The sequence below is a fragment of the Pocillopora damicornis genome, chromosome 8 (genome assembly GCF_964200805.1).
Source record: "Pocillopora damicornis chromosome 8, jaPocDami1.2, whole genome shotgun sequence".
In the NCBI taxonomy this organism is placed as follows: domain Eukaryota; kingdom Metazoa; phylum Cnidaria; class Anthozoa; order Scleractinia; family Pocilloporidae; genus Pocillopora; species Pocillopora damicornis.
Window position 1 is genome coordinate 12,986,508 of NC_142677.1, and position 23,362 is coordinate 13,009,869.

A 23,362-nucleotide genomic window follows, 5' to 3' on the forward strand; every position below is an offset into this window, starting at 1 on the left:
AGAAAAATCTAAACTTAGTCAAATGTTAAATTACCTTGACTTTGAAAAAAAAAAAAGGGGGGTACTGGAAATTCACTTTTTAATGTGGTTCACCTGAATCGCTGCAAGACGTTTGCTCGTCTCTGTAACTGGTCTTTTTCGTGCAAACTGTCGTAGAATCGACTTGTCTGCTGTCCAAGGTCAGAGCAGTCGCCTGTCTGTGATTTTACGTGGAACTCAGTCCAGTCGTCTTGTTCAGTGTTTTTCATCTCACCCCGAAGAATTACAGGTAAGTTCCAAGATCTGATTCCTTATTCACCCCTCTGCTTGCTATACGCTCCCTTGTAAATGAGTCAAGTGAATCTAACTGTACATCATGAAGAAACCTTTTATTGCTGACAGTTTTGTCTATTCCTATGACCTGTTTTCTGGATATTGCATTGGTATTTTTAATTAGTGAAAGCTTAAATACTTGTGGGAGGTAATAGTGAAAATCATCCATATGAATAATTTGAACCTTTCTGTACCTCTCTAGACGCATCCTAACACCTCTAGCTGGTGACTTTTTCTTTGTGATGAAATGCAGAGTACATCTTCTTTAATAAAAACGTGCAAGCGCCAAGCCTCGCGTTTCTCAGGCTCGCCGTCCTATTGTGTATACATTTTCTCATACTGACAGACTTCCTTCACTACAGGTCAAGCCCACCGACCCAATCATGTTAATGGCGAATGCTGTTCATGAAGTCCATCTAACACTACGACCCCACACGTCCGGGAGCATGCGCTATATGTACGTTAACGTGGTTGGTATCCTTTGCTACAAAAACAACAACTTATTACCTGAAAGCTAACTTATTTTGGGGTAAAATGAAAGCTTTAATAGCGTCATAGATCACTCAGATTTTATCTTCCTCACCATAAATATATGACAATCAAGAAGTACGATACGTGTGAGTATGTGAAGAAGACTGCAAATCGAATGTTATGTGGCAAATGCTGAAGAGCGAGAATTTTTCGTGCGCAAATGGCAGTCAACATGGGCTTGAAGTTACAGGTTGTTTTCACGAGTTTCACTGAAATAGGGACAGAAGTTATGGTTTGTTAGCAAAATGAAAGGAGATCAGCTTTCCAAAGCCGAACAAGCTTGAGATAACAGGCATATGTTTTGAGAGCAAAATCGTTCTCCTTTACTACACGTATCAGATGTGGAATTTCATCAACTTGTGAGAACTTGGCTTGTGTGTGCCTCTTGTCAAATGCCCGTCATTTCTAAATCGTTTGAACTCCAGATACAAGTTGGCGGTGGAAAGGGTTCGAACAAGGTGGGTTTTTACATTGTTTTCTCGTTTGAGCGTCGATTTTTTTCATCGTGGCCGATCGGAAGGTTTACGTAGACATAAAACGGTCGGCCTTTGACGGCAGTCGCTAAAACGGACGGCGCGTTGGCAATTCCCGACAAACCGAACGAATGCAAAATGTTTCCCGGTTTATTTGACGGTAGACTGTTTCTCTGCAGGAAATCGTCGGTCACGGAGATTATTATATTTACTATTATCCTCTACTTGAATATAAAGGGGGTTTTTCTATAGAAACTGTGGTGCTATTACATGATAATCAAATTGGTTTTATCAACTGAGTTGTAAATGTAAATCGGCCACCGTTAAAGAGTTTCAAAAGGTTACGTTTCGAGCGTTAGCCCTTCGCCAGAGTGAACATATCTGTATAATTTAGTGGTATGTTTGTAGTCTTCCCTGGAAAATCTTGTAAAATCGATATTTAAAAAAATGATTCGTTTGTTTTTCTAAAGTTTTACCACTGATTATTCACACAGCTAAGCTGAAATAAAAACGTGGAAAGGTGCTGTTACACAACACTGAAAACCAATCACAGTCATTAAGAGGCTAAAGAGTCTTCAATAGGCTTGTTACAGGAAGGGCTAAGAAAGTTTCGCGTTCCGACTATTTTGTGAAGAACGGATATACGTACACAAAAGTGTCTCTGTTTTTTAGGGGGGGGGGGTATAACTGGATTTTAGCCGGGGGATGAGAGGGCTGGCACGCGGGAACAGCATAACCAGGTACTTGACTGAATGATGTTTTGTTTTTTTCCTATCAGCGCGTATCATTCACCAATCCTTATCCTACCAAGAAGACGTTCCATCTGAAGACTAACAGGCCTGACATACTACAGTTTAAGGAGAGCATCATTCAGGTAAAATTACAACGAGTGCAGGTGCACAGGGTTCCTAACTAACCTGAAGTAAGGAAAATCACTGTTTACCTTCTGTCAAATGCTATTTTGCTATTTGCCTGGGTATTAAAAGCAATTTGTCTCACAAAATTGACAAGAAGCTAGGGAAAAAAAACGAAAAAGCGAGCAGGCACTACGGGTTTTAGCCCAGGAACTTTCAAGAAAGGGGTGGGGCTAAAAAAGTAATAAAAATATGTTTGTCGTGTTTTCAAATTCGCATAACTTATTTTGTCATTTATATTTTTGTCAATTGTGATAAGACATTTCATTTTTTTTTTCTTTTTTTCTTTGTGGGAGGGGGGGGGGCTATCGTCTGATTATTTTATAATTTTCTTGCTGAATAATTTTGTTTCGTGTAACCAATTTCGCCCTACGTTGTGTGTTTGAATCTGCCAGATTGGTACCGGAGAATCGCACAGTATCGGTCTTCGCTTCACACCACAACAGTTCCCAGGAAAATCTGAAATTCTCATCTTCATTAACGACTCAGAAGACAAAAATGAAGAAACTTTTAGCATCAATGCCGTCTATACGTAACACTTCTCATGTTCGAGGTATGGTTTGCTTCATTTCACTCTGTTTTTAAACCAGTTTCTTTTCCTGGGTTTTTTTTGCAATGAAAAAGGAAGACTTGAGACTGGCATAATTCTTCAGTTTCCGGTTTTTGATTCATTACGATATCGTCCATTTGTTCAGTGTTCTCCAGAAATACCAGCGGATGGTGTTCTCGCCGGCTAATTTCCGTAGACGAAGCATGCTTTTTTTTTCTTGGCTGGCTAGTAGGAAAGTTTTTGAGAACACTGCCTGTTCTCCTTACTTTATCAACTGGTTTCTTGCAGGCCCCCCAAGAAACGTCTATTTGGTTATGAAATCCTCCCAGATGAAGATAGAAGACGCGTAAATTTTAGAAGTCATAAGATGTGTATTTAACTTTGAATTTTATGATCTCTTAGAGTGCGAAAATATTAATTTAATAAAGTTTACTTAATTGCAGAAGCCTCTTATTCTTTCTGTTAAACTGAAACTCGGAAAGGTTACAATACTCAAACGATCGGCCTGAAAATACTTATAAACAAAGTTGCACCTGTTGAGTAACATGTATAACAATTATTACATAGTAGAACAATAACAATTGACTGTGCGCCCTTCGTTAAGGAAATATGTCATAAGCTTGTCAGGTGTCACTTTTCCGCTTTTCAGACGCACCAAATTATGCTCAATGGAAGTTATGTTCAAAATTAACAAAAAGAAAAAAATGTTGGGCTTCAATTCAATATATGCTGGTTGAAAAAGGGGGCCTAAAGCTCCTCTGTTCGTGTGCTTCCTTCAATCTTACTGATCCCGGTTGTTTAAGGATGGATAATGCTATCCGCTAGATAGTGCAGTTGTTACGCTATAATCTAACCGACAAAAACACTATAATCCCACAAACTCGACTACTTTTATTAAACGACAAATGAATAAAGGGAGTAAGTTTCTAGAGAAACTGTGGTGCTGCGTCGGTGGGAGAGTATAGCAGGTAATTTAGTGTTAACAACTGAGTTGAACACGTAAATTGGCTACCGCAAAGAGTAAAAAGCTGACGTTCGAGCGTAAGCCCTTCGTCAGAGCGATATTCTGACGAAGGGCTAACGAGAAGACATAGCAAAAAATATCTTGAAATGTGTGGACGGTGGAAGGGAGAGTTGAAGTCAAATACTAAGAGTTAAACCCTTTACACCCTAACATCAGTATGCATATTCTCCATACTGTTCTCTACATGTTTCCTATGCTGCTGACAAGGAGAACAAGGGGATACCTCGATGTACGCGTTGAAAGGTTCCTCAGGAACTTTAGAAGTTAAAATAAGGTAAACTGGGCGGGGCCTCAAGAAATTAGTCAGAGCAAATGTCATGAAAATCTACAGATTTGCGATATCAGAGAAATTTCCATTTCTCGATCGTTGGTAAACTCAGTCCTGAAGACTCGTGTTGTAGTTGCAGCAGCAGTAGTAGTGGTCAACCTCGTGCCCTATCCAGTTTCTTCGTTCCCTGCTGAGTGACAGTGACGTCACCATTATTTTGAACATCCTTATGGTCTGAATATGAAAAGTTGTTAGTCTGGATATACTGAAGGCTGAAATTGTCCGATATGCTATCATAAAGATATCCCGACCCATCTACGTTGAAAGATTAGGGACTCAAAAGGACCCAACTGACAGAGGTTCCGGTGTGTTCTGGGTGTGCTACGGGTCGACAAAAAAGCACGCATATTAATCTCAGCGAGGGCAAAACAGTTTCTCCCATTTTTTTGGAACTTAAATCGCGGCCTCAGGCATGACATGACATCTAAATGGGCGTTGCTAAGGGGTTTGGGAGACACTTTAATTAGTCGTCTTCTTTTTCGATGTTATGTGCCCTTGAGCTCAACAAGAGTAGAATTTCCTATCAGGTTACTGGTGGTAAAAGCGGATAGCGTTCTGACTAAATGTTTTGCAGGTTTCTTAAAATGTAGTAAATTTTTGTTTCTTTTGATGCTCAATACCATAGGTAAATTACATCAGCATATACTTAATGAAAAGATGAAAAAACGCAAAAAAGGACAATTTGATACAACTCAATGTAGCGTAATGCAAGGCGATGCGAAGCACTATCACTCGATAAATATAATACTGTACAAAGGAACGTAGTGGGATCTTAACGCAGGTTTCATTAGTCCTTGTGGAAACATGAAAATCCAAGGGAGTTGCAGATTAATGGTAACTTTACCCAACAATTGATCTCGGTTTTTGAAAAAAAGAGCTCCTTGTTTCCTTGGCCGGAAGTTAAAGGGGTCTGAAAAGGGCTGCCACATAAATAATATTTGAAAGAATTTTTTACCAAAGTGACAACCTATGATGTTAGATGGCTGACACAAAATAAGCCAATCAGCGACGAGTGTTAGAACACGTGGGCTTGAAACAAGACAAGGCGCGCTTTTCAAACTTTTCCATTCCGACAACAACACGTGGAAGACGGAAGACTGGTTTAATCTTCCGAAAGAAGAAGCTATATAGTATTCTTTAAGGCTAATACGGTGGTAAAACCCCACAAAAAATTACGAACTGGAAAAAAGGATTAGGAAAACTGGTGAGTTAATATTTTTAAATACGGTTTTATTTCTAATTTCAAACATGCACGTGTTCCACGGAGAAAATCGTAGCTCTGTTCGCTCTAAAAAAAATCCACGTTTTTCGCTAGTTAAAGTTTGGTTAAGACATTCTGTGAAACAAAAGTAAGCTCATATTTAGTGACGACTGATTATAATTTCGTTTTTCGTTACAGAACTTACCCAAAAGAATTCCTAACTTCTTGGCTTCCTTGCACTCGTCAAATGTGAATGTTGCAGCCGCGGAAGATGACAAACACGCTGCAATGGAAATAGAAAGAGGTAAATAATTATCCTTTGTTACACGTTTCACACATCACAGTGGAATTGTCAGCTATGTAAGGTGAATGCTTCAGACTTGAGAATAATTTACAAAATAATTCACTCAAAAGGGAAAGCTTCTCCAGAACACCTCCAGTCGTGAAAGGCGATAGGCGCGAAAAACACGAGCTCTAGGTTTGCGATGTGTCTTCTGTTTTATTTCACTTGGTAAATTGAATTATTTCATTGTAAAAAAAATTCGTTGTGTCAAACTAGGTAAATTAACAACAAAATAGTCGTTTTTGCGTTCTTTTTCCGTTCATGCTAAAGTGAAAGTTATGTATTCGGCTTCAACTTCAGGTTTTTAAGCAACAAAGCACACTTAGTGGGCAACAATTTGAAACGTGCACTGGCCACTTATAAGTTTGTTTTTCATGCTATTGCTTCTTAATTTTTTTTGAGTGTCTCGTTGTCACTAAAAACTGATAATTCGGTCGATTTTTGTTGCCTCTAAATTAAATCACAACTGTTTGAAAGTACTCCTACAGTTTAACTACAAAAAATTCATTGAAAAGAATGAAAATAATCTTTTTTGAAATTAACCATCAAACTATAAAGGCGTACAAATCGGCGGACCGCTCACTCAGAATATTCATTCCTGTCGTTCCTTTCGACTACCGGTTTACGATAAAATTTCCGCACAGCCTTATCCTATATTGTGCATTCAGTTATTGAATAGAGAAAACAGTGACAAAAACAATACATTGCCATTGGGAAAACAGATTTGTTTCACAATAGTATGGGGCTGTGCTGAAACTTTACCCGGTTTTCTCCATTCTTTTGGTTTACATATTTGGGAGATGAAAGCATTCACGGTGAATCAATTCCTCGTTAATCAACTTGCGCAGGTTAAAATTACCATCAAAAACATACTAAAAGACCTGCGTTACACAGTTAAGATATCTATTGTTCTAGCTGAGGTTGTGCGGAGCAACTTCAGAATACCCCGCAACTTATTTACATGTCATTGAATAAGAATAGCGTCTATTGTGTTATGCCTCGATCTTCAAAGCCTCCCGACACATGTAAGTGAGGCGGACCAAAGTTGCGGGGTATTCTGAGGTTTAGCCGGTTGTGCTCTGGTCTCGTGTGTACTCTATGTATAGCTGTAATTTTACTTTTTACTATTTTCAACAGATGGTACTTGCTTAGGAACGGAATTTTGTAACAAAGATGCTTTTTCACAAATTTTTTTTTCATTTATTATCCATTAACTGATATTTCCATCCATTCAGACCAAATAAAATTCATTCATTCATCAATTCCTTTATTTCTCCTTCCTTCCCGCCATCTTTCATTCATGCTTGAATTAATTCATGTAATACCTACACATTAACTCTAGCAAAAATCAATAAATCATTCATTCAGTTTTGTTTTCGTTTCAGTGTTACCCTCTCCCTGTGGAATGCTACCTGATCCAGCCACCCCACCACTCAAGCAAAAGTGTACCAGTTTGACTCTGATGGGGACATTTTAAGATGTTAAAAAATTGGATTGTTGGAAGATGAGACCTAAGGTTTCTCTTCACTTCTCTTCAATTTACGTCACATCTTAGGATTTACTCACAGATGTTCAACTGGGAAAGAAGATACTGATGGAAGACAAACACAAACTGGTTAGCTCATTCATTTTGGTTTGGAATGGAGAGTTTATTAGTTAAAGCTCTGGATGAACCTTATATCAAATTTCGGCCTGAAGTCCATGGACTTCGCGTTCGGCTTAATCTAATGTAGTTAGGTTAGTTAGTTGGGTCCCCTTGGGTTGAATGGGTCCTCCCTTTAGGTTTCTCCTTTGGGTTCCTTTTCAGGTATTTTCGGCTTAAGTTCGGCATAGATTCTCGGTTTAGGTTCGGATAGGTTTCGGCTTAGGTTTTCGGCCCTCAGATCCGCATCAATTTCGAGACTAAAGATCTTCATTTACCTCGAACATGGAACTACAATGGCTCTGCTGTGGACAGCACAAGCTTCTTCAGTGCAAAATCTCCTGCGTAGTTGCGCTCTAAAAAACCTATTTTTCATGTAAAGTTTCACTGGATAACAGTCATACAAACGACTGGCATCCAGTGAGACTCTTTCGTCCAAATTATGCCATAAAATTTATTACGGCAAAACCATTTTGGCCTAAAGGTTCAACCAGACATTTACTTGCTGTAAGTAACTGGAGATTTTAAGCCAATCGGTAGGGGAAGTATGCCCATTTGCTACTTCTATCCTGTTTAATGGTTTAGCTCCAGTTGAGGCCGCCAGTCGAGGCTTCATTTAGTGGGATATAGGGGATACACACACCACAGTTTAGGTCACAAAAAAATTAAGCCAATTGTAAAGAACATTGTGATAGCTTGAAAGCTGTCTGACAAATTTTTAGGCTATTGTTTTGCTTCAAGTTTACAACACAAAACAATTATCATGTCAGCCAAAATTTGTAGAGAAATCAACTCATCACCAAGCATCACAAATCAATCATGAGGATGGATCAGTGGAGAGGACATAGCTTTGAAGTTAAAAAAATATTGAACTTTCAGCTTTTAACACATACTTTAGGCCAATTTTCTTGACATAACAGCAAACTTGCTGTCAACCAAATTATTGTAAATAATATTCAGTCTCCACTGAACACAAAGATCACTAAGGCAGCTATCACGGAGAAGGTAAGGTCAGCAGGTACGTAGACACTTTAATTATATTCCTCCGGCTTTTCAACACTTTCGAAACTCGCTGCCATCATCATTTCGGCTTTCGGTATTAAATATGATTGGCATCCAATTTCAGTTATAATTGCATGACAGAAGCCTGGTAGCGACAGTAATTATTGTTAGCAGGCTGCTCGTGATCCACTCTGGGACACCCTGAGTGTTCCTTCGGGGTGTCGACATTTACTGACACAAGAACACTTGAGGTTTCTTCAGGTGAAAATTTTTTCGCTTAGGAATGCGCATCCCAACCAGACACTAACTTAATATAGAAATGATGTAACATTATTAAAATAATAAAAGAAACAAAAGCCTGTGTCTGTGTCCATTTTTGTACAGATACACTAAAAACTACTAACACCATTCTATTTTCAGCACAAATTTTACCTTTCAGCTAATTATGCAAACCATGCAAAACAAATCTACTAACAATCTATTTTTTTCAGGATAAGATAAACATAGGTCCTACAATGTAAAAGAATTTGGAAACAATAAAAACTGTAAACAGCGGTGTCTGAGCAATTTTTAAAACTAAACTACTAACAGCTTTCTTTTTCAGGACTTTTTATTCTTTTAGCTGATATTCTGCATCCTGCACTAAACATTTGCAAATCAACCAACATTTTAATTTCAGGAGATCTAGACATAGGTTCATCATGTAAAAGTTGTCTGAAAACAATAAAACAAAAAAACCCTGCGTGTGAGTCATTTTCCCATAGCAAAAAATATTACTAACAATTGGTTTATTTTTCAGGACATAAACATACTAATACAGTTTACTTTTCAGTTGTTATTTTTAAGTTACTCAAATCTAACGGAAACATTTTTCAGGAGCATACTTATCCACAAATTATGCCACTTTTGTGGCATTCCTGCAGCTACTGGGAAGGTTAAAGGCTTGTTTTTAAATCTCGATGGAATTCACATCCATCAAAAAACTGTCTTGCAGTGGAAAACAGACAGTGAGAGTTCTTTTATCAGTAGAAAAAGGACTTCCTTAGTCAGAGGTATCTAACTCTTAATGGGATTCAAACCCATAAAACACTGTCTTGCACTGAACAGCACACAGTGAAAGTTCTTTGATCAGTGGAAAAGGAACTCTCTTAGGCAGAATTATCTAACTCTTAAATGGGATTCAAACCCATACAACACTGTCTTGCACTGGAAAACAGACAGCTTGTGTTCTTTTATCAGTAGAAAAGAAGCTCACTGAGTCAGAAGTATCTAACTCTTAATGGGATTCAAACCCATACAACACTGTCTAGCACTGGAAAACAGACAGCTTGTGTTCTTTTATCAGTAGAAAAAGAGCTCACTTAGTCACAAGTATCTGACTCTTAATGGGATTCAAACCCATACAACACTGTCTTACACTTGACAACACACAGTTTAAGTTCTTTCATCATCAGACAAAAGCTCACTGAGTCAGAAGTATCTAACTCTTAATGGGATTCAAACCCATACAACACTGTCTAGCACTGGAAAACAGACAGCTTGTGTTCTTTTATCAGTAGAAAAGAAGCTCACTTAGTCAGAAGTATCTGACTCTAATGGGATTCAAACCCATGAAAAACACTGTCTTGCACTTGGCAACAGACAGCTTAAGTTCTTTTATTAGTAAAAAAAGCTCACTTAGTCAGAAGTATCTAACTCTTAATGGGATTCAAACCCATACAACACTGTCTAGCACTGGAAAACAGACAGCTTGTGTTCTTTTATCAGTAGAAAAGGGGCTCACTTAGTCAGAAGTATCTGACTCTAATGGGATTCAAACCCATGAAAAACACTGTCTTGCACTTGGCCAAAAACAGCTTAAGCTCTTTTATTAGTAAAAAAAGCTCACTTAGTCAGAAGTATCTAACTCTTAATGGGATTCAAACCCATACAACACTGTCTTGCACTGGAAAAAAGGAAGGCTTATGTTCTTTGATCAGTAGAAAAGGTACTCGTCTAAGCAGAATTAATTATCTAACTCTTAGTGGGATTCAAACCCATGCAACAATGTCTTGCACTAAGCAACAGACAGCCTAAGTTCTTTTATTAGTAGAAAAAAGCTCACTTAGTCAGAAGTATCTAACTCTTAATGGGATTCAAACCCATACAACACTGTCTAGCACTGGAAAACAGACAGCTTATGTTCTTTAATTAGTAGAAAAAGTACTTGTCTAGGCAGAATAAAGTATCTAACTCTTGATGGGATTCAAACCCATGCAATACTGTCTTGCACCTAGCAACAGACAGCCCAAGTTCTTTTATTAGTAAAAAAAAAGCTCACTTAATCAGAAGTATCTAACTCTTAATGGGATTCAAACCCATACAACACTGTCTTGCACTCGAAAACAGACAGCTTATGTTCCTTGATCAGTAGAAAAGGTACTTGTCTCAGCAGAATTAATTATCTAACTCTTAGTGGGATTCAAACCCATGTAACACTGTCTTGCACTTAGCAACAGACAGCCTAAGTTCTTTTATTAGTAAAAAAAAAAAGCTCATTTATTCAGAAGTATCTAACACTTAATGGGATTCAAACCCATACAACCCTGTCTAGCACTGGAAAACAGACAGCTTATGTTCCTTGACCAGTAGAAAAAGTACTCGTCTAAGCAGAATTAAGTATCTAACTCTTAATGGGATTCAAACCCATGCAACACTGTCTTGCACTTAGCAACAGACAGCCTAAGTTCTTTTATTAGTAAAAAAAAAAAGCTCACTTAGTTAGAAGTCTCTAACTCTTAATGGGATTCAAACCCATACAACACTGTCTTGCACTCGAAAACAGACAGCTTATGTTCCTTGACCAGTAGAAAAGGTACTCGTCTAAGCAGAATTAAGTATCTAACTCTTCACGGGATTCAAACCCATGCAACACTGTCCTGCACTTAGCAACAGACAGCCCAAATTCTTTTATTAGTAAAAAAAAAGCTCACTTAATCAGAAGTATCTAACTCTTAATGGGATTCAAACCCATACAACACTGTCTTGAACTGGAAAACAGACAGCCTATGTTCTTTGATCAGTAGAAAAGGTACTCATCTAAGCAGAATTAATTATCTAACTCTTAGTGGGATTCAAACCCATGCAACACTGTCTTGCACTTAGCAACAGACGGCCTAAGTTCTTTTATTAGTAGAAAAAGGCTCACTTATTCAGAAGTATCTAACTCTTAATGGGATTCAAACCCATACAACACTGTCTAGCACTGGAAAACAGACAGCTTATGTTCTTTAATTAGTAGAAAAAGTACTTGTCTAGGCAGAATTAAGTATCTAACTCTTAATGGGATTCAAACCCATACAATACTGTCTTGCACCTAGCAGCAGACAGCCTAAGTTCTTTTATTAGTAAAAAAAAAGCTCACTTAGTCAGAAGTATCTAACTCTTAATGGGATTCAAACCCATACAACACTGTCTTGCAATGGAAAACAGACAGCTTATGTTCCTTGATCAGTAGAAAAGGTACTCGTCTCAGCAGAATTAAGTATCTTACTCTTAATGGGATTCAAACCCATGCAACACTGTCTTGCACTTAGCAACAGACAGCCTAAGTTCTTTTATTAGTAAAGAAAAAAGCTCACTTAGTTAGAAGTATCTAACTCTTAATGGGATTCAAACCCATACAACACTGTCCTGCACTGGAAAACAGACAGCTTATGTTCCTTGACCAGTAGAAAAGGTACTCGTCTAAGCAGAATTAAGTATCTAACTCTTAATGGGATTCAAACCCATGCAATACTGTCTTGCACTTAGCAACAGACAGCCCAAGTTCTTTTATTAGTAAAAAAAAAAGCTCACTTAATCAGAAGTATCTAACTCTTAATGGAATTCAAACCCATACAACACTGTCATGAACTGGAAAACAGACAGCTTATGTTCTTTGATCAGTAGAAAAGGTACTCGTCTAAGCAGAATTAATTATCTAACTCTTAGTGGGATTCAAACCCATGCAACACTGTCTTGCACTTAGCAACAGACAGCCTAAGTTCTTTTATTAGTAGAAAAAAGCTCACTTATTCAGACGTATCTAACTTTTAATGGGATTCAAACCCATACAACACTGTCTAGCACTGGAAAACAGACAGCTTATGTTCTTTGATTAGTAGAAAAAGTACTTGTCTAGGCAGAATTAAGTATCTAACTCTTAATGGGATTCAAACCCATGCAATACTGTCTTGCACCTAGCAACATACAGCCTAAGTTCTTTTATTAGTAAAAAAAAAAAACTCACCTAGTCAGAAATATCTAACTCTTAATGGGATTCAAACCCATACAACACTGTCTTGCACTGGAAAACAGACAGCTTATGTTCTTTGATTAGTAGAAAAAGTACTTGTCTAGGCAGAATTAAGTATCTAACTCTTAATGGGATTCAAACCCATGCAATACTGTCTTGCACCTAGCAACAGACAGCCCAAGTTCTTTTATTAGTAAAAAAAGCTCACTTAGTCATAAGTATCTAGCTCTTAATGGGATTCAAACCCATACAACACTGTCTTGCACTCGAAAACAGACAGCTTATGTTCCTTGATCAGTAGAAAAGGTACTCGTCTAAGCAGAATTAAATATCTTACTCTTAATGGGATTCAAACCCATGCAACACTGTCTTGCACTTAGCAACAGACAGCCTAAGTTCTTTTATTAGTAGAAAAAAGCTCACTTAGTCAGAAGTATCTAACTCTTAATGGGATTCAAACCCATACAACACTGTCTAGCACTGGAAAACAGACAGCTTATGTTCTTTGATTAGTAGAAAAAGTACTTGTCTAGGCAGAATTAAGTATTTAACTCTTTATGGGATTCAAACCCATGCAATACTGTCTTGCACCTAGCAACAGACAGCCTAAGTTCTTTTATTAGTAAAAAACAAGGCTCACTTAGTCAGAAGTACCTAATTCCTAATGGGATTCAAACCCATACAACACTGTCTAGCACTGGAAAACAGACAGCTTGTTCTTTGATTAGTAGAAAAAGTACTTGTCTAGGCAGAATTAAGTATCTAACTCTTAATGGGATTCAAACCCATGCAATACTGTCTTGCACCTAGCAACAGACAGCCCAAGTTCTTTTATTAGTAAAAAAAGCTCACTTAGTCATAAGTATCTAGCTCTTAATGGGATTCAAACCCATACAACACTGTCTTGCACTCGAAAACAGACAGCTTATGTTCCTTGATCAGTAGAAAAGGTACTCGTCTAAGCAGAATTAAGTATCTTACTCTTAATGGGATTCAAACCCATGCAACACTGTCTTGCACTTAGCAACAGACAGCCTAAGTTCTTTTATTAGTAGAAAAAAGCTCACTTAGTCAGAAGTATCTAACTCTTAATGGGATTCAAACCCATACAACACTGTCTAGCACTGGAAAACAGACAGCTTATGTTCTTTGATTAGTAGAAAAAGTACTTGTCTAGGCAGAATTAAGTATTTAACTCTTTATGGGATTCAAACCCATGCAATACTGTCTTGCACCTAGCAGCAGACAGCCTAAGTTCTTTTATTAGTAAAAAACAAGGCTCACTTAGTCAGAAGTACCTAATTCCTAATGGGATTATACAATATACAATATTTATTTGCCATATACGACATTTACACATGGAAAAAAAAAATGAAGGAAATTGATGACAGAAAATAAATGGCGAGAAAACCTGAAAGAAACCACGAGGCTTATAACAAGTCAGGCTTTCGCCCTTAAAATAACTAATCTTATATTAGAATTACAATATGGACTTATGGTAATTAACTTTGACCGCGCACACGTACACACACACACACACACACACATATTAAGTAAGTTAGTTAAGAATTACTGCCTTACAGAAGCTAATACTTAGAGAGAAGAAATTCCTTAAGCTTTCTTTTAAAAGAAGCGGAGGAGGGAGAACTAGTTATGTCAGAATTTAACGAATTATAAAAGTTTGGACCTTGAAAGTAAATTGAAAACTTCCTGGTGTTCGTTCTGCACAGTGGCAAACGGAAGGACTGAGCATTCCTAGTATTAAAATTGTGGATTTGACTATTCAGTAAAAAAAAGTTATTGAATTTGGAAGCGAGTGTAGAGTTCTCGAATGAAAACATAAAAGTACCTAATTGAAACGAATGGATATCATGAAATTTTAAGAGTTTAAGTTCCTTTAAAATAGGGCCAGTATGGGCAATGTATGTAGAATTGCTACTATTCTTAACGCACGTTTCTGTAAGGTTACAATTCTTTGAAGGTTTGACTTATAGGTACCAGCCCAAGCTAAATTGCAATAATACAAATATGGAAGGATCATAGAATTGTATAAAGTACGAAGGGAGTGAGTAGAGAGAAAAAACCTAGATTTATGAATAATACCTATAGATTTGGATAATTTATTTGCTGTTAAGGATATATGCGATTTCCAGGTCAAATTGTCATCTAATAAAACACCCAAAAACATGGTCTCAGAAACACGAAGAATAGGCTGCTCATTTATGAAAACTTGAAATTCAAAGGATTGCTTCTTTTGCCAAGGCTTGAATACCATAAAATTAGTCTTGGCTAAATTCAAGGAGAGCCGGTTTGCTGCGAACCAGGTTGACAATTTGTTTAATTCTCTATTTAATGTGTTAATTAGGTAAACAGGGTCATTATGGGAGATAAATAAGTTTGTATCATCAGCAAACAAGATTGCATCAAGCAGGGAAGCATTGTTCAAATCATTAACATACAGGATAAAAAATAAGGGACCAAGAATAGAACCTTGAGGCACCCCACAGGGAATCCCTGTGGGGCAGATCTAACGTTATTAAATTCGACAAATTGTGTCCTCTCAGAAAGATAACTTTTGACCCATTCTAGTGCCAGACCACAGATCCCATAATGATTGAGTTTTTCAAAAAGAATGTCGTGATTTACCGTATCGAATGCTTTCGAAAGATCTAGGAATACTCCAATGGCATGTTCTTTTCTATCAAATGCAGAAGAAATTTTGTCACACAAATCGATAAGCGCAAGGCTAGGAGAGCGATTTTTTCTAAAGCCATATTGATTATCACATAAGACATCGGAGTCATTGAGATAATTCATAATACGGTTGTAAATTATTCATTCCAAAAACTTTGAAAAGCACGGTAGAACAGAAATAGGTCTGTAGTTGCTGAAGAGAGCTTTGTCACCTGATTTAAAAATAGGTATGACACGAGCAATTTTCAAATCATCCGGAACGATACCATGAGTAATGGAGAGATTTACAATGTGTGTTAATGGAGAGGAAACGCTGCATATAGATCGCTTTATGATAGACATAGGGATATTGTCATACCCAGCCGATTTTCCCGCCGGAAACGTAGATGCTATATCTATAATCTCCTCCTGAGTTGCTAAATTTAGGAACATTGACTGAGGGAAATGACCAGGAAGAAAATTCTTATACGAGGTCGTAGATTGAATTCGTTTAGCGAGGTTTGGTCCAATATTGCTGAAGTAATGACAAAATCGATTAGCAATCTCCATTGGGTCAGAAATATCTTGATCATCAATCAAACCCATACAACACTGTCTTGCACTGGAAAACTGACAGCTTATGTTCCTTGATCAGTAGAAAAGGTACTCGTCTAAGCAGAATTAAGTATCTTACTCTTAATGGGATTCAAACCCATGCAACACTGTCTTACACTTAGCAACAGACAGCCTAAGTTCTTTTATTAGTAGAAAAAAGCTCACTTAGTCAGAAGTATCTAACTCTTAATGGGATTCAAACCCATACAACACTGTCTAGCACTGGAAAACAGACAGCTTATGTTCTTTGATTAGTAGAAAAAGTACTTGTCTAGGCAGAATTAAGTATTTAACTCTTTGTGGGATTCAAACCCATGCAATACTGTCTTGCACCTAGCAGCAGACAGCCTAAGTTCTTTTATTAGTAAAAAACAAGGCTCACTTAGTCAGAAGTACCTAATTCCTAATGGGATTCAAACCCATACAACACTGTCTTGCACTCGAAAACAGACAGCTTATGTTCCTTGATCAGTAGAAAAGGTACTCGTCTAAGCAGAATTAAGTATCTTACTCTTAATGGGATTCAAACCCATGCAATACTGTCTTGCACTTAGCAACAGACAGCCTAAGTTCTTTTATTAGTAGAAAAAAAGCTCACTTAGTCAGAAGTATCTAACTCTTAATGGGATTCAAACCCATACAATGTCTAGCACTGGAAAACAGACAGCTTATGTTCTTTGATTAGTAGAAAAAGTACTTGTCTAGGTAGAATTAAGTATTTAACTCTTTATGGGATTCAAACCCATGCAATACTGTCTTGCACCTAGCAGCAGACAGCCTAAGTTCTTTTATTAGTAAAAAACAAGGCTCACTTAGTCAGAAGTACCTAATTCCTAATGGGATTCAAACCCATACAACACTGTCTTGCACTGGAAAAGAGACAGCTTATGTTCCTTGATCAGTAGAAAAGGTACTCGTCTAAGCAGAATTAAGTATCTAACTCTTAATGGGATTCAAACCCATGCAACACTGTCTTGCACTTAGCAACAGACAGCCTAAGTTCTTTAATTAGTAGAAAAAAGCTCACTTAGTCAGAAGTATCTAACTCTTAATGGGATTCAAACCCATACAACACTGTCTAGCACTGGAAAACAGACAGCTTATGTTCTTTGATTAGTAGAAAAAGTACTCGTCTAAGCAGAATTAAGTATCTAACTCTTAATGGGATTCAAACCCATGCAACACTGTCTTGCACTTAGCAACAGACAGCTTTAGTTCTCTTCTTAGTAGAAAAGGAACTCGTCTAGGCAGAAGTATCTAATTCTTAATGGTATTCAAACCCATGCAACACCGTCTTGCACTTAGCAACAGACAGCTTTAGTTCTCTTCTTAGTAGAAAAGGAACTCGTCTAGGCAGAAGTATCTAATTCTTAATGGGATTCAAACCCATGCAACCCTGTCTTGCACTTACCAACAGACAGCTTAACTTATGTTATCATTAGAAAAAAAGCTCACTTAGTCAGAAGTATCTAACTCTTAATGGGATTCAAACCCATACAACACTGTCTAGCACTGGAAAACAGACAGCTTATGTTCTTTGATTAGTAGAAAAAGTACTTGTCTAGGCAGAATTAAGTATTTAACTCTTTATGGGATTCAAACCCATGCAATACTGTCTTGCACCTAGCAGCAGACAGCCTAAGTTCTTTTATTAGTAAAAAACAAGGCTCACTTAGTCAGAAGTACCTAATTCCTAATGGGATTCAAACCCATACAACACTGTCTAGCACTGGAAAACAGACAGCTTATGTTCTTTGATTAGTAGAAAAAGTACCCGTCTGAGCAGAATTAAGTATCTAACTCTTAATGGGATTCAAACCCATGCAACACTGTCTTGCACTTAGCAACAGACAGCTTTAGTTCTCTTCTTAGTAGAAAAGGAACTCGTCTAGGCAGAAGTATCTAATTCTTAATGGGATTCAAACCCATGCAACACTATCTTGCACTTAGCAACAGACAGCTTTAGTTCTCTTCTTAGTAGAAAAGGAACTCGTCTAGGCAGAAGTATCTAATTCTTAATGGGATTCAAACCCATGCAACACTGTCTTGCACTTACCAACAGACAGCTTAACTTATGTTATCATTAGAAAAAAAGCTCACTTAGTCAGAAGTATCTAACTCTTAATGGGATTCAAACCCATGCAACAGTCTGTCTTGCACTGATTAACAGTAAAAGTTTCTTTGATCAGTAGGAAAGGAACTTGCTTTAGCAAAAGTGCCTAAATCCTAATTGGATTCAAACCCATGAAGCATTTTATTGCATTGAGCAACACCCTATGAAAGTTCTTGGATCATTAGAAAAAAGAACCCTTTTAAGCAAAATTATGTAGCAACAGACTGTGATAGATATTTTCAGTAGAAAAGGAAATTACTTGATCAGAAGTATCTAACTCTTAATGGGGTTCAAACCCATAAAATACTGTCTTGCACTGAGCAGCACACAGTGCTTTAATTAGCAAAGGTAATTAAATCTTAATGGGATTCAAACTCATGGAACACTGTCTTGCACAGAGCAGCAGGCATTAAGAGTTCTTTGATTAGTAGTATAGGAACTCACTTCAGCAAAAGTAACTAATCATAATGGGATACAAACTCATGAAACACTGTCTTACACTGAGCAACAAACAGTGATGATTTTTCTAAAGAAGAAAAGGAGCTAACTTTAGCAAAAGTGTCTAAATCTTTATGGGATTCAAACCCATGGAACACTGCCTTGCAATGAACACCACTCACAGAAAGTTCTTTCATCAGTAACAAAAAATGAATTCACTTTAGCAGAAGTATCTAACTCTTAAATGGGATTCAAACCCATGCAACACTGTCTTGCACTGAGCAACAGATACTAAAAGTTTTTTTGGTCAGTAGGAAAGGAACTTGCTTTAGCAAAAGTGCCTAAATCTTAATGGGATTCAAACCCATGAAACATTGTATTGCACTGAGCAACACACCATTAAAGTTCTTTGATCATCAGAAAAAACTTGCTTAAGCAAAATTATCTAACTCTTAATGGGATTCAAACCCATGAAACACTGTCTTGCACTGAGCAACAGAGAGTGACAGTTCTTTTTAAAGTAGAAAAGGATCTTGCTTCTGCAAAGTGTCCAACTCTTAATGGGATTCAAACCCATGAAACACTGTCTTGCACAGGGTAACAGAGAGTGAAAGCACTTAAATGGAAAAAAATCTCTATAGTGTATGCCAAAAGCATTGAAACCCATCAAATTGGCATTTTAAAGACTAGAAGTACAGCAGTTAAGCAAGAATTGCAACAAGGCATTTTGTACAATGACCCATTGTGCTTTTAAGTTCTTTTATAGAGGTTATGGTGTTTGCAGGACGGTCAATCAGAATTTCCTGGATAAGTCATCGGTTTACATCAAATTTGTGTTGCTGGCTGGGCCATAAAAGAAGAACAAGTCTACAGCCTACATGTACACCCTGGACAAGCAAGCTAAAGGTTGGTAATACTCAAAAACAACAACTTTTGAAGAGCACTATACCATAACACCATAACTGCCCCAGTTAAAAATTCAACGGATGAAAATAAGATTTTAAGGTAAATAAACTACTTTTATCAGTACATAAAAACACTTTCACATAGTAAAGTACAATCAACAAAGAAAAAAGTTTAAAACAGTTCACTGTAACTATTTTTTTTGGGGGGGGGGGGGGGCGGGGGGTCAACACAATAATGTAGTTGATGATAAGTTAACCCTTTAACTCCCAAAATCTGATTGTTAATTCTCCTCTCTAGCTGCTACTTGTAGATAAGTTAAGAGAATTTGGAGTCAGATTGAGATCACAACTTTGACCTGATAAGTTTGAATATTCTCATGACCTGTTTGTTTGATAATTTTTAGTTATTATAGGGAGAAGTTACTTTTTATCACCTATGGGAGTTAAAGGGTTAAAACTATTTATGAAGACTCAATTATCCAATCTGTGCCTGAGATGTGTTTACATTTGTACATAAACGCATTTCATTTGTTTAGTTCTTACTAGCTTCATTATGTACCTGAACTGTGTGGTGATCTAAATGCTTCAAACTGGTGAAACCAACCTATATGGATAATAACACACTCCTGGTTATGACTTTATAAAGGTAGGAAAAATAATTAAGGCTGCTAATGGTGACGTAATATAAAGGGGAATAATCTATTAATTCAATAGTGATAAAATTAAGCCCTCAGTTTTAAGCATAGGGAATGTGAGTATGCCACAATGAATGCATGACCATCTCATTAAAAACAAGTAAGACATCAAGCTAGCAACCTGATGGTAAAAAACAATTTTATTTCTCTAAGCATACGCCTTTCATATCAAAATTTGTGAGCTACAAAAATGAGAGCAAAAGATGCATAGTTATCTCTTATGTGCAACTCTCTTTTTAAAAGTATCTATCTCTTTTCTATTATTCCAGTTTGTTGGCATTATTTTATTGTTAAGTAGGTTTAAAAAAAAATGCATTTGTGCAAATTCATGTTTGGATTTGGTCATTAGTTTTCCTTTTGAATTTTGCCCTTCAATGTATATACAAGTGTGTAAATGTGTACTTTTGTGTTCTAGGCATGTACTAGGCAGACCTCTACTAATGATTGAAGTTGAACTTTTGAAGAAAAGAAATGGAATTGATCCAAGTTATTATAAAGTTCAAGGTATAGAAAATGGCATAGGGTTGTGGACCCTTTTTTGGGCAACAAATGATTAAACGAAAACCTAGCTGTGAGAGTACCTGATAACTGAAAGCTTACTGTTCATCAAATGAATGTACATATGCAACAGTTACTACAGAAAATGTTTTGACATTTCCTTAAAGTTGCACTGCAGATAGAACTTTGTTTAGTTAATTTCAGGTTAACTATTTATAAGATGCCTTAAAACCCCAAAGGTTGCACCTTAGCACTGGTTGGGGGTACACGGTCCCCATTTTTCCCTCATGCAAGGGTTTTTAGGGGTTTACGTGTCCAGCTTTGGTGCACTAGGTTAGTTTTAGAGCAATTTAAGAGCATGTATACACATATCTAGAAAAACAATGAAACTGCAATTCAGCCATAATAATAGCTACTGTGATGTTTTAATGACAAGTAAGGCTCATATAAAAACTACATACCTGGAGTCATCAGTTTTTTTGCTTTTTTGTTTTTTTTTTACTCAGAGATTGGCTGTTGGTCTTATTTCCAGGACACTACCCTTGTCACATTTTTTAGACTCTAGGCTAGGCATCAAATGAAAATTATCTTTTCTATGAAAGCTACTGTTGATTTGAAATCAATAAGTGCATCAAAGCTATTTATTTCGAAAACAGTCACTTAAGTTTGAACATTTGAGAAATAAAAGCATCAAAGCTATTTATTTCAAGAATAATCACTTGAGTTTGACCATTTCAGAAATAATAGTATCAAAGCTAATTAATTCAAAAATAGTTTTTTGAGTACAACCATTTTAGAAATAAAAGCTTTGGATATGAGTTTATTAAATAGCTTAATAAGCTCAAAATTTAAAAAGTTATTTTGAGACAAAATAGCTAAAAAATTTATAGAGGTATTTCATTTAATGCTCTTACCTACATCTTCTGAATGTGATTGGATTAGTGTTCTGAAGAGAAAAATTAACTTTAATGGTTAGTTACGGTCTGCTTGTATACATAGGGTTTTTAAGTTTGCACTATAACACTACATGTATGTTTGTTTAATCTGAGCCTTTGAAATCAGTCAGACTTGACTTTTGTATCATTTTTTATTCCTAAGGAGAAATTGACACTCTAAATAAGAATTCTTCCATACCAAAAATTTGGAACTTGGACACATCATAGACTCCCCTTAAATAAAAATTCATAATTAACACTAGCCCTTAACCTTAATAAGCAACTAATACTCATTCAGTTAATTAACTGAGGGGGAGTTTAGATGTTTCGGTTCTGATTGCATCTTAATATACAAAATGAAAAATAGTTCAATTGATTTACTCTTAAAATCAAGTCTGATGGTATAGTGTTCCATCCACATATCTTGTAGTTATATTGTATTTCAGCTACGAGCTGATCAGTTCAAATAAAGAAATGATAAGTAATAGGTTTAAGTTGAAAGTGTAAGAATACAACGTAACCACGAGCCAATCAATAGTAGTAGTAGTCTGGTGTCAATCAAACCAACCATCAACTCTGCATTAAACATATAGTTTCGAAGCATTCTGAAATGTCTATACATTTAATAATAATAATATCTGATGCAAGTTTCACATCTCCATCCCAGTTTTAGACCTTCTCACAGAAAATAGTGGGGTTTTTTTTCGAGGAACATGTCCCTGTAACTTCAAAAAGTTGTAGGGACATGACATCCTGCTACTCAGTGCGTCGGCCTTACCTGTTTTACGGATCCCTCAGCCTGTCCCTGACCATGACTGCGATTCAGCAATATACGTTCACCTTTTTTAAATAACTCTTGAACTATCACGATCGAAAAGAAACTACAATAAGAGAGAATAAACGCGATTTGCACCAGTGTACAAGACTCCACGGTATATAGAAGACTAGACACGTTCACCGCCATTTTAAAACGGCGCGCTGCAGCCGCGCAATCCCAGAAGTACATGCGGACTTTCATTCGTATTTTTTCATTATTATTATTTCTATATAATTTCTTTTTTCTTTTCTTTGTTTGTTTTTAGCCTGTATGGCAGGTGTTTTTGTGAGTGCTACTTGGTTTTTGTGTGCTTCAAGTGAGTAACGAAACCGCGACTGGGAAAAACCTGCTCAGCCCCGTTGTTTTCAGCAAGCCCTACAGTTTTGTGTGCGCTAAGAGAGGGTAAAAGCCGAGTTTATATTAGACTGCGAACCGCACTTCCTTTTTCAGCTAAGTACGTTGCGCGAGTGAAAAAAACTAAGAAAAAAAAAGTGTAAGTGCGCCGCGCGTAACTCTAGTAGTGGGCAGCGAAAAAGGGAGTACAGAAAAATTTGACCTCGCACAACTGCGAGAATTTTATGCGTCAAATCCTAATTTTGAGGGCACGGAGACCTCAATCGAAATAGAGTGCCGAGGAAGAACTTGACTCTTCGCGCCTCAATATCAGAGTTCCGCGAGGTGCGCTATTAATTTCTAACCTCCATTTTTCTTTGGGTGATTTGTCTGACTCGCGCAACTGCCTTCCCCGAGAAGTTTAAACTACTTTCCGTCTCAAGCCTTTCGCAACTTCACCGCTTATTGCTGGAGCGCACACAAAACTGCAAACTACGCAATATATAATTATCATTTTGTGCACTTCTGTCTGCCCTTCCCCAGGAGCCTACTTGGCAACTTCATGTGGCTGGTGTACGTTGCCTGTAATGCCAGCCAATTTGCACGGGGTTCCTGTGGGTATCACACCATGAGGACAGTTGGTAACTTGCAGGATCCGATAAGTACTAACCCCCCCTCTCCCCTAACTTCTCTGACACCCTACTTCTACTTTTTAAAAGTTCCTGGTGAGCCTCTTCCTCCCTG

At 37.2% G+C, this 23,362-nt stretch overlaps 2 protein-coding genes and 2 long non-coding RNA genes across 10 annotated transcripts in view; 2 read left to right on the top strand and 2 right to left on the bottom strand.

Annotated features, from left to right (window-relative positions):
• LOC149041437 (uncharacterized) overlaps positions 1–2,196 on the bottom strand; it is a 5,387-nt gene extending 3,191 nt beyond the window's left edge. Inside the window, exon 1 of the long non-coding RNA XR_016189004.1 lies at positions 2,061–2,196. This is a non-coding gene — a long non-coding RNA (uncharacterized LOC149041437). The remainder of the gene's footprint in view (positions 1–2,060) is intronic.
• The window catches only part of LOC113678747 (nephrocystin-4), a 27,836-nt gene extending 24,615 nt beyond the window's left edge, over positions 1–3,221 (top strand). Inside the window, exons 34-39 of the mRNA XM_089214021.1 lie at positions 157–268; positions 675–786; positions 1,183–1,301; positions 2,095–2,190; positions 2,626–2,783; positions 3,069–3,221. Coding sequence (XP_089070147.1) covers positions 157–268; positions 675–786; positions 1,183–1,301; positions 2,095–2,190; positions 2,626–2,766 — 580 coding nt within the window. The 3' untranslated portion in view covers positions 2,767–2,783; positions 3,069–3,221. The remainder of the gene's footprint in view (positions 1–156; positions 269–674; positions 787–1,182; positions 1,302–2,094; positions 2,191–2,625; positions 2,784–3,068) is intronic.
• Positions 3,132–22,625, bottom strand: LOC113678745 (uncharacterized). 7 transcript variants are annotated; one of them, XM_089214039.1, is made up of 6 exons: positions 22,247–22,440; positions 21,448–21,479; positions 20,995–21,094; positions 19,900–19,944; positions 5,539–5,616; positions 3,132–4,306 (listed from the first exon to the last, which is right to left on the bottom strand). In XM_089214039.1, the coding sequence occupies exons 3-6, from the start codon at positions 21,002–21,004 to the stop codon at positions 4,227–4,229; spliced, it is 213 nt and encodes a 70-aa protein (XP_089070165.1). In that variant the 5' UTR covers positions 21,005–21,094; positions 21,448–21,479; positions 22,247–22,440; the 3' UTR covers positions 3,132–4,226. The 7 variants fall into 7 exon arrangements, with proteins under 7 accessions (XP_089070165.1, XP_089070161.1, XP_089070160.1 ...); XM_089214040.1 differs by having other exon boundaries at positions 4,076–4,306; positions 20,995–21,099; positions 22,247–22,301; XM_089214038.1 differs by lacking the exon at positions 20,995–21,094 and adding an exon at positions 21,668–21,702 and having other exon boundaries at positions 4,076–4,306; positions 21,452–21,479; positions 22,247–22,300.
• Positions 17,887–22,071, top strand: LOC113678746 (uncharacterized). Its single transcript, XR_016189002.1, has 3 exons — positions 17,887–19,341; positions 19,877–19,986; positions 20,451–22,071. It is a non-coding gene; the product is annotated as an uncharacterized LOC113678746 (long non-coding RNA).
• Positions 22,626–23,362: the final 737 nt, after the last annotated feature.

Excerpts from the sequence above, each read along its gene's own strand:
- LOC113678745 (XM_089214034.1), bottom strand. The coding sequence starts at position 22,486 with ATGAAAGTCCGCATGTACTTCTGGGATTGCGCGGCTGCAGCGCGCCGT. Across the intron at positions 19,945-21,451 it reads TCCAATCACATTCAGAAGAT|GTTGGTTTCACCAGTTTGAA; the intron begins GTAGGTAAGAGC and ends TTATCCATATAG. Across the intron at positions 5,617-19,899 it reads TAGATCACCACACAGTTCAG|CGTGTTTGTCATCTTCCGCG; the intron begins GTACATAATGAA and ends TTTCCATTGCAG.